The 15,207-nt window shown below is 38.0% G+C and overlaps 1 protein-coding gene across 1 annotated transcript in view; it reads left to right on the forward strand.

Annotated features, from left to right (window-relative positions):
• Positions 1 to 1,589: 1,589 nt before the first annotated feature.
• The window catches only part of DCC (DCC netrin 1 receptor), a 1,016,863-nt gene continuing 1,003,245 nt past the window's right edge, over positions 1,590 to 15,207 (forward strand). The window contains exons 1-2 of the mRNA XM_036763165.1: positions 1,590 to 1,671; positions 1,751 to 1,867. Coding sequence (XP_036619060.1) covers positions 1,590 to 1,671; positions 1,751 to 1,867 — 199 coding nt within the window. The remainder of the gene's footprint in view (positions 1,672 to 1,750; positions 1,868 to 15,207) is intronic.

The following is a 15,207-nucleotide window of genomic DNA, read 5'->3' on the forward strand; positions in this document are numbered from 1 at the left end:
CTTTGTGAGTTAAGAGCTAGTACCATGCACATATTATGGATAAGGAAGCTAATAATAAAAAAGTTAATTGTCTTCCTGTGGTTACCATAGCTAATAAGGGTCTGAGCTGGAATTTGAACCCAAACCTTCCTGACTCGAAGTCCTTCATTCTCCATTATACTATATTGCCTATGTATAATACAGAAGACAAATGACTTCAAACCAAATACATTTTTCCCAGTTTTTTTTCCCCCTTGAGTACACTCTGCCTCATAAAAGAGCATGGGGGGAAGAGTAAAATCAAGTCCCCCTTTCCAATTTGGAACTGAGAACCACAGATCTCCTGGGACTAGTTAAGGGAAACTGAGCTTCTGTATATAGGCCAATATTTATCTAGAGATGTCAAAAGGATGAGCTACACTATTCCATAATCTATGGTACAGCAGCAAGGATAATATGTCATGGAGCTAGAACCCATAAAGTTAAATAAAAATGCTTCATTTGAGTCCATTAAACCATTATGTCATGTAACCTTTAAAACAGCCCACGTTATGAACCAGAGGTCCAGGTTTATGGGTTGGGTTATCATTCACTTAGAAGGCAGGATCATACCATTAATAGCTCTGGTCACTGCCAACCTCTTTCTAGTTAGGATTTAGAGAATTTCTGAGTGAAAGAATTGAGAGAATCCATCCCAGGTGGCAAATTGGCCTCTATAACTTCAGGCATGACACAAATCCAGAAAAAATACTCTTAGTCTTGTTCTAAAGCACTAGAGCTAAGCATTCTTAAACAGAAATAACCTGTCAACCTGAGGGAGCTCAGGCAGTCATTGTGGGGAGCAGTAGTTTTAGAGCATCAAGTCTATGTTTATGTGTGACAGGACAAATGGAATTCATGTCTTTGGAGTATCTTTAACCCAAAATTATCCCTTGTTTCTGAGATACCTTGGTGGAACTCCTAATTTTATGTCGTATAAAAATTATGTCTATTTCACTGAATTTTAAGAATTTCTGTTAAGTGAGTGAGTCAAATATGTGTCAGGCATTGTGCTAAGCACTGGAGATACAGAGTAATGGAAAAAAAGATAATATTTTCTCTCATGCAGTGATGCAAATGCATATCTCACATGCAGTACTTGTTGGAGTTGGGCTACCATCCCTTCCCCTCCCCATTGGCTCTCACTACTCTCCGTGTAGCTGGGTTCAGTGCAAGCTGATTTTTTTGACTTGGGACAAGTCACAGTCTTCCTCTATCTGAGTTTGCTCATCTTTAGGCTGCAGATGTGGCACTGTCCTGCCTGTATTGCATAGTTGCTGTTATGTTCACATGAAATAATATGTATTAAAGTGCAAAACTTGAAAGTCTCATCCAAATGTAAGCTGCAGTCATAACTGATCAATCAAATAGCATTTATTAAGAGCCTGGTCTGTATCAGGTACTGTGTGAGGCTTTTGGGATATAAAAAGAAAAAGGAAACTGTCATAATCTTTATCACTGCCATTGTCATCTTCATTCAGTAGCCATGGCTCCTACTGCTTAATGAACATGTTTTCCTTGCCAAAGCCACTTTGGAAGTGAAGCCCTATTTAGCAGATTGCTCTTAATAAATGATAACTACTACTAGTTCTAAATACCTTCTTTTTTCCTTCCTTCCTTCCTTCCTTCCTTCCTTCCTTCCTTCCTTCCTTCCTTCCTTCCTTCCTTCCTTCCTTCCTTCCTTTCTTCATGCCTTCTTTCATTCCCTCTTTCCTTCCTTCCTTCCTTCTTGAGATTCATATTAATTTTAATAAAAATACGTTTGGCTCCACCAGTGGCCAGGGGCAGAGAAGGCCTTGGCAGAGGGCCCCAACACCACTGCCCCATCTGCATAGTATTATCCACATGAGTAAGTTCCCTCCATTGAAATCAACAGGACCGTATGGCAATGTTCAGATCTGAAATTATTTCAAATGGGTTCCTGTGTAGTTACAACTCTGTACTTGCAATCTTTGTGATTTCAATTTGGAAAGTCATTCAAGTGAATAATTTAATGTAGGGCTGTTCCTTCTGTTTTCCCTTCAAGCTCACAAAATTCTAAAAATAATGTGATTATGAGCAAACTTCCAGTGTGCATAATAGGACAGTAGGGGGGTTTCAGATCTATTTGCTCCAGTGTAAAAGGCCAGATCGGACTTTAATGTAGTGATTTGGCATGGTGGTTTATTAAGACAAGTTGTAGTTGTTGGGAGCCACCTCTTGCCTTCTAGAGACTTACACAGAATAGAGAAATTTGGTTGTAAAAACACCAGACATAATGATGACTACAGCGTAGCAAAGGTGTTGGTACTTTCACACACTGGCACATTTAGTTACAATAGGCATACTGACTCTCATGATGTATATCAGAGAGAGAAGAGAAACATCAAAACCACTCTGGCCAAGGCAGTGGTGTCACAGTGGATAGATCCTTTGACTGGGAGCCAGGAAGACCTGAAGTCAAACCTGTTCTAGACATTTAACTACTTTGAGCCTCAGTTTCTTCAGTTGTAAGATGGGGATAATAATAGCATATACTTCGTGGGGTTATTGTGAGAATCAGATGAGATAACATATACAAAACACTTTGCAAATCATAATGTCATATAAATGGTAGCTATTATTGTTAACCTTATTATAATCATAGAGATTTAAAGCTAAAAACAAAAACAAAACAAAATAATATTGCAAATAACCTGGGGGCTGTTATCCCTATCATTTTGTAAATAAGGAAATCACACCTAGAGGGAAAGTAATACAATAATTTGCCCAGATTCACATTGCCAGCAAATCCTGAACCAGAAAGCAGATAATGTAACTTTCATTGTTCTGTTATTTATTTTTTCTTTATTTATTGTTTCCAGTTATATGCTTTAATAGCCCTTGAAGCCCAAGAATTAAAAAAAACAAAAAGATTATTTTTATTGTAGTAAATTTCAGGTTTGTAGAAATATAAAAACATTTTTCTATCGAAAATAAATTTCCTAAAATAAGAAAGCAGCATTGAAGTTAATGTGACTTTGAGATGTTCACCAGTCCATTATTCTGAGGTTGCAGGAAGCCGCTTCTCTTGTCTTCCCTACGTAGGGGAAGACAGTTTTGCATGAATTATGATATTATTTACTTAAATTGTAAACTTCATATATGTGCCATAATAGTTCCTGTTCTGTGACTATGACTGAGATTTTTCCTGTTTTGTTGAAGCCCATCTCTTCTTGTTCAGCTATCAGTATAAATGAAAAAGCGTTGCTCCCCATGCTCAATGGTCTAGACACCAATTGGGGAAGGTGATCATTAAGCAAAGTGTCATTAGCCAGGCTATAATTTCAGGTTAGCTGTACCGTAAGCTGCGGACAGGCCTCTCTGCAGGCACAGGTTAGTTAGAGGGACGGGTTTCTTTATAGGTCCTTTTTTACATGATGTAGTTGTGTTGCCATTTTGGATAATTTGTTAAAGGCTTATCAAAGGGAGCCACCAGTGGGCCATCTAAGTACCTACATATTGAGGGCATTCAGTGTATGGTAGAAGAATTCTGGACCTGGAGTTGGAGAACCTGGATTCCAATCCTTCCTCTGATGTTTACTACCTGTAAGCGATTTGCACAGAGTCACAAAGCTAAGTGTTTGAGGTAGTGAACATTTAGATCTCAAGTCATCTTGACTCTGGGATAATGTTCTATCTACTGTTATCCAGAGATTATCATGTTCACATTCTTTTGACATAAGGGGACAGTGAGTCTTCTGCCCTTACTCCTGTTTCAGCAATAGGTGAAATCTTATCTCATTTCTTCTTCTCTCATTTACAGAGGAATGTGAATCACAAGAAATACTATGCTCATTCTAAGTCCAACCTGTCCTATGTTACCTTGGGCAAGTCACTTAACCTTCCAGGGCCTCAGTTTCTTCATAGATGCTCTCTAAGGTCCCTTCCAGGTATGAATCTATGATCCTATGGTCCTAAGTCACTTAACTTCCCAGGGCCTCAGTTGTTTCATCTTTAAAATGAAAGGGTTGGAATGCATTATTTTTGAGGTAACTTATAGTTCTAGATTTATGCTACTATAACTTTGTCTCCAGCTGGCCCCATTCAATCTGGAAGCTTTTCTTCTTGCTTGCCTCCTCAGCCCACATAATTTATTTTCTTCACAATAACTTGCCATGAGGTGCTTCTCCAGGAAGCCAGTTCTTTTCTCTCTCTGAGGTTTTCACAAGTTATGCATTATATATGATTTGAATTTCCCCTTTGATATCTATTATTCTATAATCTTCCCCTTATTAAAATGGCAAGATGTAATAAATCTTGAGTATAAAAAGTTCCCAATAAGTCCTGTCATTAGTAAGTCAAGCATAGACTGACTCCTGCCTTCATAGCCTATTTGTAAGTAGTTTATATACATATATGCATATGATACATATATGTATAAACAAAAAGAAAGAAATACATATGCATACATATATGAATATTAAATGTGTTTTTTTTAATTCATCACTTCCCGTATCAGACTGTAAGCTCTTTGAGAGCAGGGGACTATTCTGTTCTTTCATCTATTTCTAAGTAACCAGTGCAGACCCAAACACCCAGAGTGGGCCCTGTGCAAAAAATTCTGTAACACATGAATCATTTCCAGCTTTCCTGTTATAGAAGTTTCTATGAAACTGTATGGAGGATGAGGACCTCCTCATCATCCCTTGTCTCTTTTCTTTCCCTTTATTCTCTCCTCCTTTGTCCTAAGCTGTCCTCTGCCTGGGAACTCAATTAGTAAAACCTGTTCTCTGTAGAAGATCAGATATTAGATGTTTACAACTAAGTAAAAACTCAAATCTAAGTTCCCACTCCCAGGGGCATTTGCATTTGCTCATCTCTAAGGGTAGAATAAAGTGTTTTCTCCACTGGTAAATGAACTTAAAGCATCATGGAGTAGGTGAAGCATTTTTGGAACATGAAGAACCCTTCCTTTCTGGGAAATGGGAGAACAATATTGAATAAAATATTGAATTTGGAGCCTGAAGACTGAGCTTTGTATCCTAGCAGTGTTGCATATCGTGTTTGTGATCCTGACCATTCATTTAATCCTTCTGACCTGCTGTTTCTTCATCTGGAAAGTGAAGAGATTGGACTGTGTGTTCACTGAGATCCTTTCCAGTGCTAACCTATGATCCTATGCACACTGTATAGCTCATCATTAATAAGACTGATCTGGGAACATAATGGATACTAAAACACATTTGTTGCTGCTCCACCATATTCCTCCCTGACACACTAGCACCTCCTGGAATAGTGAACACTAGGCAGGTGAACTGCAGGGCTCACATGGGCTGACTCCTCTGAGAACTGCTGTAATCAATACACACACACACACACACACACACACACACACACACACGTACACACACATACGCACATACACATATGTATACATCATTGTTGCTGTTGTTGTTATTGTGGTTCAGTTATTTTAGTAATGTTCAATCCTTCATGACCCCATTTGGGGTTTTCTTGGCAAAAATATTGGAGATGTTTGCGATTTCCTTCTAGTGTGGATCCATTTTGTTCGGCAATCAGAGGTTAAATGATTTCCCCAGGGTCACACAGCTGGGAAGTGTCAGAAGTTGGATTTGAACTCAAATTTTCGTGACTCTAGGCCCAGTCCTCTATCCAGATGCCTCTGTATATGCTACATGTTTTGTGTACGATGTTCATTCCTCATTGTGCAGAAGGTTGCTTGGTTCTCAGTTTCTGATCTGTCTTTGGACTGTCAGGATACAAAGGATTGGAGAGTGAGGAAGGTGTTAAAAAGCTTCCAGCTGTTGACAAACATCAGTTATAGTAGACAGTAATACAATGCAATAATTTTTCATATGGCATCTCTCTTAGCAAAATAGCACAAACAGTTTTCCACATGGTAACAGTCTATGAAGGCAGCAACAAACTATTTGAAACGACAGTGTGTGACAAGCCGTAGGTGGCAGCCATAGGTAGCTCCAGATAAGGGAAATAATCGTTTAAAGGACATGTTTGGAGGCAAGAGGGTTAGGTTCCAGGGAAGGAGGCAGCTTATAGATGAAGACTGGATTGCTTTATATGAAAGAGAATAAAGGTGTAATAGGTTAAACCAAACAAATGAGCTTGATTTAAATGGAGCTTCAAAAGAGTCCTTACGTATAAAAACAATGAAGATCCAGTCAGACAGTGAAGACAGGGAAAATGTGAAAGTCTCCCTGAAAGGTCTATCTGCTTTCTTTCCACCAGTTTCTTTTTGCCCCAGGCCATCCTGTGTACTGGCTGCCAGGAATTTATTATACATCTTTTGCAACCTGCCTCTCCTCTTCACTTTAATTTACAATGGCTCCCTGGTTGCCTTGGGTTAAAATCTCACCTCTGGGTCAGGAATTGGAGACCATCACTCAAGTACCCTATTATCCCCATACCTTTAATAGGCTTCTATACTTTTCCGTGTTCCTCCTCTTTCACAGATGGGACATCATTTGATCGTCCCATTCACCTTGAGAAGACAATTAGTGTATTACAATCTTCTGATGACAAAGAAATTGAACCACTACAAAGTTAAATGTCTTGGCCAAGATCATGCTCCTAGTTTGTGAGTCAGCTAGGAGTTGAATTCAAGAGTCCTGTTGCTAATCTGATGTTCTTTTCTTTAACTATCAAAACTCATCTCTCAGGATACCTTGCTCTCAAACAGGTTCCCCTACCTGAAATGCCTTCCTATCTCCTTTGACCCAGTTCATCTGAGTATCTCTGCTTCTAAGACCACCTGTAAGACCTATCTCTAAGGAATCTTTTAGATGAATGTCTCTGCCTACTGATTGTTGTCTAACTTTCTAGGCCTAAGCATTTACACTGATTTGCGTTTTCTTATCTGTCCTGACTCTAAGTCACTGTTTCTTTCTGGCTTTAAACCAGAGGTTCACAAACATTTTGGTCTCAGGACTATTTTAGAGTCTTAAAACTTATTGGGGATCACCCTCCCCACCAAAGACTTTTATTCATGTGGGTTATATCTATCAATACTTAGCCCATTAGAAATTATATTGTCTTAGAATAATTATGAAAAAAATTGATCTTATGGATTTTCTGAATGGTTCTTCAGGACTTTTGGGGTTTTCCAGAACATACTTTAAGAACTGCTACTTTAGACAATAAACTTTCTTAAGGAGAGACTGTATTTTCTTTTTTAATTAAGATTTTTTATTTTTAGTTTACAACATTCAGTTCCACATGATTTTGAGTTCCAGATTTTCTTCCTCCCCCTCCCCGCCTCCCTCCCCAAGACGGCATGGAATCCGATATATCTTCTACATATAACTTCGCATTGAACTTATTTATGCAATAGTCAAGTTGTAAAGAAGAATTATGACCAATGGAATGAATCATGAGAAAAAAGAAACAAAACCAAAAAAAAAAACCAAAAACAATAACAAAAGAGGAGGAAAAAAACAAAAGAAGGAAAAGAGGAGAGCAAATAGTTTGCCTCAATCTGCTTTTGGACTCCATAGTTCTTTCTCTGGATGGAGATGGCTCTCTCCATCTTGAGTCCTTTGGAGTTGTCTTTAAACCTTGTATTGTTGAGAAGAGCCAAGTCTATCAAGGTTAGTCATCACAGAATCAATATATCTGTGGTTATGTGTACTGTTCTCCTGGTCCTGCTCCACTCACTCAGCATTATATCATGTAGGTTTTTCCAGGTTATTATGAAGTCCTTATAGCATAATAGTATTCCATTACATTCATATACCACAACTTGTTCAACCATTCCCCAATTGATGGACATTCCCTTAATTTCCAGTTCTTTGTTACCACAAAAAGAGCCGCTATAAATATTTTTGTACATACGGGTCCCTTTCCCATTTGTATGATCTCTTTGCGATACAGCCCTAGAATTGGTATAGCTAGGTCAAAGGGTATGCCCATTTTTATAGCCCTTTGGGCATAGTTCCAAATTGCTCTCCAGAATGGCTGGATCAGTTTACAACTCCACCATCAATGTAATAGTGTTCCAATTTAGCCACATCCTCTCCAGCATTTATCATTTTCCTGTTTTGTCATTTTAGCCAATCTGACAGGAGAGATGTGGTACCTAAGAGTTGTTTTGATTTGCATTTCTCTAATCAATAGTGATTTAGAGCATTTTTTCATATGACTATAGATATCTTTAATTTCTTCCTCTGAAAAACTGCCTGTTCATATCCTTTGACCATTTATCAGTTGGGAAATGATTTGTATTCCTATAAATTTGGCTCAGTTCCCTGTATATTTTATAGATGGGGCCTTTATCAGAGACACTGTTTGTAAGGATTTTCTCCCAATTTTCTGCTTCCCTCCTAATCTTTGTTGTATTAGCTTTTTTATACAAAAACTTTTCAATTTAACATAATCAAAATTATCCATTTTGCATTTTCTAATGCTCTCTATCTCTTGTTGTGTCATGAATTCTTGCCTTTCCCATAAATCTGATAGGTAAACTATGCCTTGCTCTCCCAAATTGCTTGTAGCATCAGCCTTTATTCCTAAATCCTAACCCATTTTGATTTTATTTTGGTATACAATGTAAGATATTGGTCTATGCCCAGTTTCTGCCCTACCATTTTCCAATTTTCCCAGAAGTTTTTGTGAAATAGTGAATTCTTAGCCCAGAAGCTGGATTCTTTGGGTTTATCAAAGAGTAGATTGCTATAGTCGTTGACTGCTGTGTCTTGTGTATCTACCCTATTCCAGTGATCCACCACTCTGTTTCTCAGCCAGTACAAAGTAGTTTTGATAACTGCTACTTTATAGTACAGTTTAATATCTGGTATGGCTAGGCCACCTTCCCTAGCATTTCTTTTCATTAATTCCCTAGATATTCTGGACCTCTTGTTCTTCCAGATAGATTTTGTTATTTCTTTTATCCAGTTCTATATTTTCTACTCCTTGTCTGACCTTTCCCTTCTACCCTTCTAAATCTCACTTCCTCTGTGTACAACCCTATTGAAAATGGAGTCATCTTGGAAATCATTATTGAGTATACAAATGAAAAATGAGTGTCATAAGGACTTTGTAAATGGATTAATACAAGAAAATATCTAGTCCATAGAAATATCTAAAAATTTGTCAGCATATTTAGGTGAGGAAACTGGTAAATGGCAGGGGCTGCATCAGAAGTGCATATAATGATGTATGTTTGATCAGAAAGTGACATTAGAAATCATTTAATAGGTATCCTTCCTTTTGCCAATAAGTAAACTGAAACCACAAGGTGAAGTTATTTACTCCAAGGCACACAGTAAAATAAATGTCAAAGTCAGAATTTTAACCCATGATAAAGTGTTCTTGGGTCAAGTCTCTATCTAGAAGAGCACATTGAAGAAAACCTAAAGGGGGAAAATTGGGGCACAAGTGGAATGAAAATGTGAGGCACGATCATAAAATCAAAAACGATCTTCAATATAATTTAATTGAATTTTGGCCTTGGGTGCTAATAAATCAGTTTTACTGATTTAACTGGTGCTGGGGAAAAGTGTGACTACATGTTTTCACAATAACAGATAAAAATGCTTTCAAGTTCATGATGGAGGCTGTGGGTGTGTTGTTTCAGAGGTAATAGATTTCACCTGTGGGAAAACAAATGCAAAAATAAGAAATCTCTCTTTGAGGATGTTGGACATGAGGAATTCTCTCTGTCTCTGTCTCTTTCTATCTCTCTCTCCCTCCCTCCCTCTCCCCCTCCCCCTCCTTTTTCTTTCTCTCCCACTTTCTCCCTCTCTTCCCCTTTCTCCCCTCTCCCCTTCTCTCTCTCCCTCACTCTTCCTCTCTCTTGCCCCCTCTCACCCCCTCTTGCCCCCTCTGACCCTCTCTCGCCCTCTTTTGCCCTCTCTCTCCCTCTCTCTCTCTCTCCCTCTCTCTACCCCTCTCTTCCAGCCTCTCTCTCCCTCTCCTTTTTTTCTCTCTCTCCCTCTTCTGTTTTCTTTGTTAAGGCGTCATGAACTTTCATACCTCATTACTATTGGATTCCTGTGACTTTAAATTCATGACTTGTAAGTATGCCGTGAGTGTAGTGGGAGGCAGCTACCTGGGTGGCTCATTGGAGAGAGTGCTGAGCCAGGAGTCAGGAAGACTAGAGTTCAAAAGTGGCCTCAGACATTTAGAAGCTGTGTGACCCTGGGGAAGTCACCACTTCTTTTTGCCTTAATCCACTGGAGAAGGAAATGGCAAACTACTCCAGTATCTTTTCCAAGAAAACCCCATGGACAGCACTGGCTTGATATGGTCCACTTGGTCCATATGGTCCACCAAGAGTTAGACACAACCAAATGACAACTACAAAGCATAGTTCTACAGAAACGTCTGTTATTACAGGGTTTTGTTTGTTTGCTTGCTTGCTTCTTCATTTGTCTAAATTTCTGAGAGCAGAATGCTATTTTTTTTCACTGTATAAGCTGGAAGCCTCTGTGGATTAAGATAAGCTCTTAGAAAGTCAGTTTGGATGCCACCCTGTAAGTGCAAAGACTAACAATGTTTCAACACTTTGAGGGCTTCTGTCTCATTTGCTTTGTGTAAGATTCCAGGAAGGAAATGATCCATATTCATATCATCTAATCCTGGACATGGGCACTCAACATTTATCTTCAACAATAAAACTGCTAACCATGTGAGTTAATGACCCTCAGATCTTTTTTATTTGTTTAATTTTTAATTTCCTTTTATTAGAGGTGCTGGATTTTCTCAATGGAAAATAAAATGGTATCAGGATGTTGTAACTTATCATGAGATCTGTGCCTGTGGTGAATGGCTGAACATGTTTACTGAGAGAATAATTGGAGGGAACTCTTGACTGACTTTGCTTCCTGGGCTAACCAGGGTTGAAATTTCTTTGGTTTTTGGAGGGTTTTTGGAATCAGACTGTGTTCAGGTTATTTTTTTTTCTTGAAATGGCTTTGGGTTTTGAAAACTCAGAACAATATATTCATATCCCATGGACCATCAGCTTTATGGTAAGCTTTCATTATAGTAGAAAGGAGTCGTTTGCATTTGCAGTGATTCAGGCACTTGTTTCCCCAACTCTGATTTACTTGCAATGATGTGGTTTAGTGGTGTTTGAACATGGAACAGTTTCTTCCTTCCCTGCCAACACTTGGCTCATAATGTTGGAGTTTCTACTTCAGGATATGGGTCCATAGTTATAGAAAATGGCTCTCATCCAGAGGAGCTCATGATCTCCTGGATGGAGTAAGCTTTCCCAGGATAACAATTGCTATTCATTTCTCATTCTCTCTCTCTCTCTCTCTCTCTCTCTCTCTCTCTCTCTCTCTCTCTCTCTCTCTCTCTCTCTCTCTCCCTCTCCCTCTCTCCCTCTCTCCCTCCCTCTCCTATCCCTCTCCCTCTCCCTCTCTCCCTCTCTCCCTCTCTTTCCCTTTCTCCCTTTCCCTCTCCCTCTCCCTCTCCCTCTCTCTCAGCAGTGCCATGAAAAGATCATAAACTCACGAAAAATAAAGCCACTATTATAACTTTTTAAAATTATTTGCTAGTAATGTATTTAAGAATGGCATTATATTATTAATCAGCTAAAGGGTAATGATCTAATATAGTGGTGTCAAATACAAATAGGGGCCACTACAACATGCATAAGGATCCCTGTGAGCCACATATTGACTTTAAAAACCATATATTAAAACTATCTATATTTATTGTATTTTTATTTTGTTAAATATTTCCCAATTACATTTTAATCTACTTTGGCCTTCACTCAGGAATGAGTTGTGTGTTCACCACATCTGCTCTGAAAGATTGTAACTAATAAGGAGTCCTTGAACTTAGATTTGTAGCTAGCTCTCACGACATCCTTGTTGCATGACTGTGTAAGCATTCAAACCTATCTGTTCCCAAGATTGTTAATTAATAATGGGGACTATGGAACCTCATCAGATCTAATAGCAAGATGATATGTGACTTCTGGAGAAAGATATGACTTGAGTGAAAAATTAGGGGTCATAACCCATTCTTGAGATACATTTGCTGATGTTGAGCTTTGACTTGCCTCTTTGCAGTTCTCACTCATCCCTTTGCTACGTATCTAATTCCTCCTTCACAAGGAAGCCCTTCAAATAAATCAACTATTATACCCCCCCCCTACCTGGAGCCGTTGCTTCTCAAATTTGTTATTCTCAGTTCTTTCAACTGATTAGCATATGGCATATACAAAAGGAACTGCACCAATAATTATTGTTGTCTTATTTATTTGGATACTCTCCATTTTATTAGTTTTTCTAACTGTAGTATCCAGAATTAAATAAAATACTGCAAATACAGTCTAACCAGGATAGAGTTTGATGGATTTCTAACCATCTTATTCCTACAAGGAATATAATAAAAGGAAGAAAAGAAGGAAATAAGGAAAAAGGAAGGGAGAAAGGAAAAGAACATTGTTCTTCAGGATTCTTTAGTTTCCTTTTTTCTTTATTTTTTTCTTTTCTCTTATTGATTCCCCGGCATTCTGAGAAGATATCTAATAGAAAAAAAATGGCTCTCTCTATAGCTACAAGTGAATTTGTGCCTATGTCATGTTATTATAGAATCATAGAAAGCTGGCCACGAGGTTTCCTAGAGACCATGAAGTCCACCCTTATTCCCACCTCTCATTTTGTAGAGAAAGAAGCTGAAGCCTAGAGAAATTAAGGAATTTGTTTAGGCTCAAGGGCCTCTAGTACTATGCAAAATTAATTGGTTAAACTACATGGAAATCATAAGTCAATCAATAAGCATTTATCTATCTATCTATCTATCTATTCATTTGTTTGTTTATTTATTTATTGCTTTTTGGCAAGGCAATTGGGGTTAAGTGACTTGCCCAAGGTCACACAGCTAGTACATGTGTCAAGTGTCTGAGGCCAGATTTGAACTCAGGTCTTCCTGACTCCAGGGCCGGTGCTCTACTCACTGTGCCACCTAGCTGCCCCAGTAAGCATTTATTAAGTGCCTACTCTATACCAGGGAAGAAGCAGGGTGATGCAGTGGATAGAGAGGTAGCTTTGGAATGAGCAAGACACAGATTCAATTTCAGTCTCTGACTGTCTGACCCTGGGTGAGTTATTAGTCTCTCAAGAATCCAGTCAGCTCTCTAAAACTGTAAATTGCAGAACAGGTAAATATATGTACATGTATGTGTATATGACTATTCCATGGACTTCAATGGTCAAAGGATTCATCTCTAAGAGGTCTCTCTTTTCTTGTCATGAATATTTCTATCCTTTCCTAGACTGGTCCTCAGAAAACAGATGCAGTCTGTGAAATGGGGATAATAACCTGTGGTACCTACATCAAAGGGTTATTGTGAGCATATGTTATATAATGCATGTAAATTATTTTTTAAATGTTAAAACATTAGATAAATTTCGATTATTCTTGTGTTGTCTTAATCTCCTCAAGAATATATCAATCTTCTCATGGATTTCATATAGAAACAATCCTGGTACAAATCATTATCTTCCTATTATTCTTTTATATTAAGTTTTCTACAGACTACCATACAGATGTAGCTACTCCTTGTATTTAAATAAAAAAATTAAGATACCAGTTTATAATCCATTGGCTCACTGAAAGTATCCTTGGTGGAACTCCAGTAACAGTCAGGATGACAGTGACAACACCTATCCAATTCCAACATGATTTTTAACTTCTCTGATAAGTCTCTATAGTTTTGAAAGTTTCTTATTCTCCCTAACATGGAGATCTTGAGTATTTATTATGGCAACATTTGTCCTTAAATATTTATAAAGCAATACAATGCCCAAGTGATTGTAGGCAACAGTTCAGTCTGTGTTAATGGTCTAATTTTAATACAATTTATTTTTGACTTTTGCAGGATATTTTGAGGTCTGTATTTGTAGTGTGAGAATTTGTTCGTCAATCCATGAAAGATATTGAACTTCTGATATGTAATTCTAGATATCAGATCATATCTTAATAGGTAATAAAAAGTGCTATATTTTGTGACCTATAGAGATATGCTACACATTTTCCTGCAATTTTCCTGCATACTATAATTATTATTACCATTATGACTAGAACTAGGACTAGGACTACTACTACCACTAATACTATTACTACTAATATTACCACTACCACTATTCCATTATTACCGTGCCACTACTACTACTACTACTATGACTACTACTACTGCTACTGCTACTGCTACAACTACAGCTACTACTACTACTACAGTGATGACAATGACAATGTTAACAATTACAACTACTCTATTATAGGATTGGAAGGGACAGATGTTTTATATCACCTCCTACTTAGAGAAATCTTGGCACAGAAGTGGTAAAATGACTTGTTCAATTGGGTGCTGAGGGGTACTTATGTGTGCCAAAAATTGTTGGCTTAGGATGTTCCCTCTCTGATTCAGATACCATTTTTTACAGACCCATTTTGGTAGAATGAAACATTACAGTAGAACACAGTCAATCAGGTATTTTTAGTCTTCATTGGTTTTTTAGAGCAGAGTCCCATCCGCACCTCCTACACAAACAAACCACTAGACTGACAATACTACTCAGCAAAGAATAAAAAAAAAAGTCCATGTATCATTAAGATAATTGTTATTGATTAGTCTCTTTGTAATTTTCTGCTTTTTGTTTTCAGATGTTGGTTATAAATCACACCCACTACAGGAGCTGGGGCTGTGTTTGTGTCTATTATATTGTCCTGATAAGGCTGGGCAGTGTTTTTCACCTTCCTGATGGGAGTTATTGAGATTGATTGAAGCGCTATGCTTGTCCTATCCAAGACACTGTGTAATTAATGTTTCATTATGTTAATACATGCAAATTTGAGAGTCTGTGTTTGATTGGGAAGCAGAGAACAAAAAGGATTAAAGAGTTCACTCCAAAGTACAAATTAATTTATTGCATTGCTAACTGGCCTCTGAGGAATGGAGTAGCTGGCTTAGGAAATAAAAATGAAAAGAGGAAAATTGGTAAGAGAAACTCCACACAGATAGCTCTCTCCCTCTCTGATGGTTTGACTAGACAGAGACCACAAAAGCACTTTCTAGGCTTTGTTTGAGTTTGTGTTTTTTTGTTCAGCACTTGCTACTTTAGTTATTATGGAGGGTTTGGGGTTTATTAATTCTAAGATATTGGTGAAAGTCTTTGTAATATACTACAAAGGAGGCTGGTTCCAGAGTCGGCTGGCCAGTCAGGTTTAAATTCT

Source organism: Trichosurus vulpecula, chromosome 1, assembly GCF_011100635.1.
Source record: "Trichosurus vulpecula isolate mTriVul1 chromosome 1, mTriVul1.pri, whole genome shotgun sequence".
NCBI lineage: Eukaryota > Metazoa > Chordata > Mammalia > Diprotodontia > Phalangeridae > Trichosurus > Trichosurus vulpecula.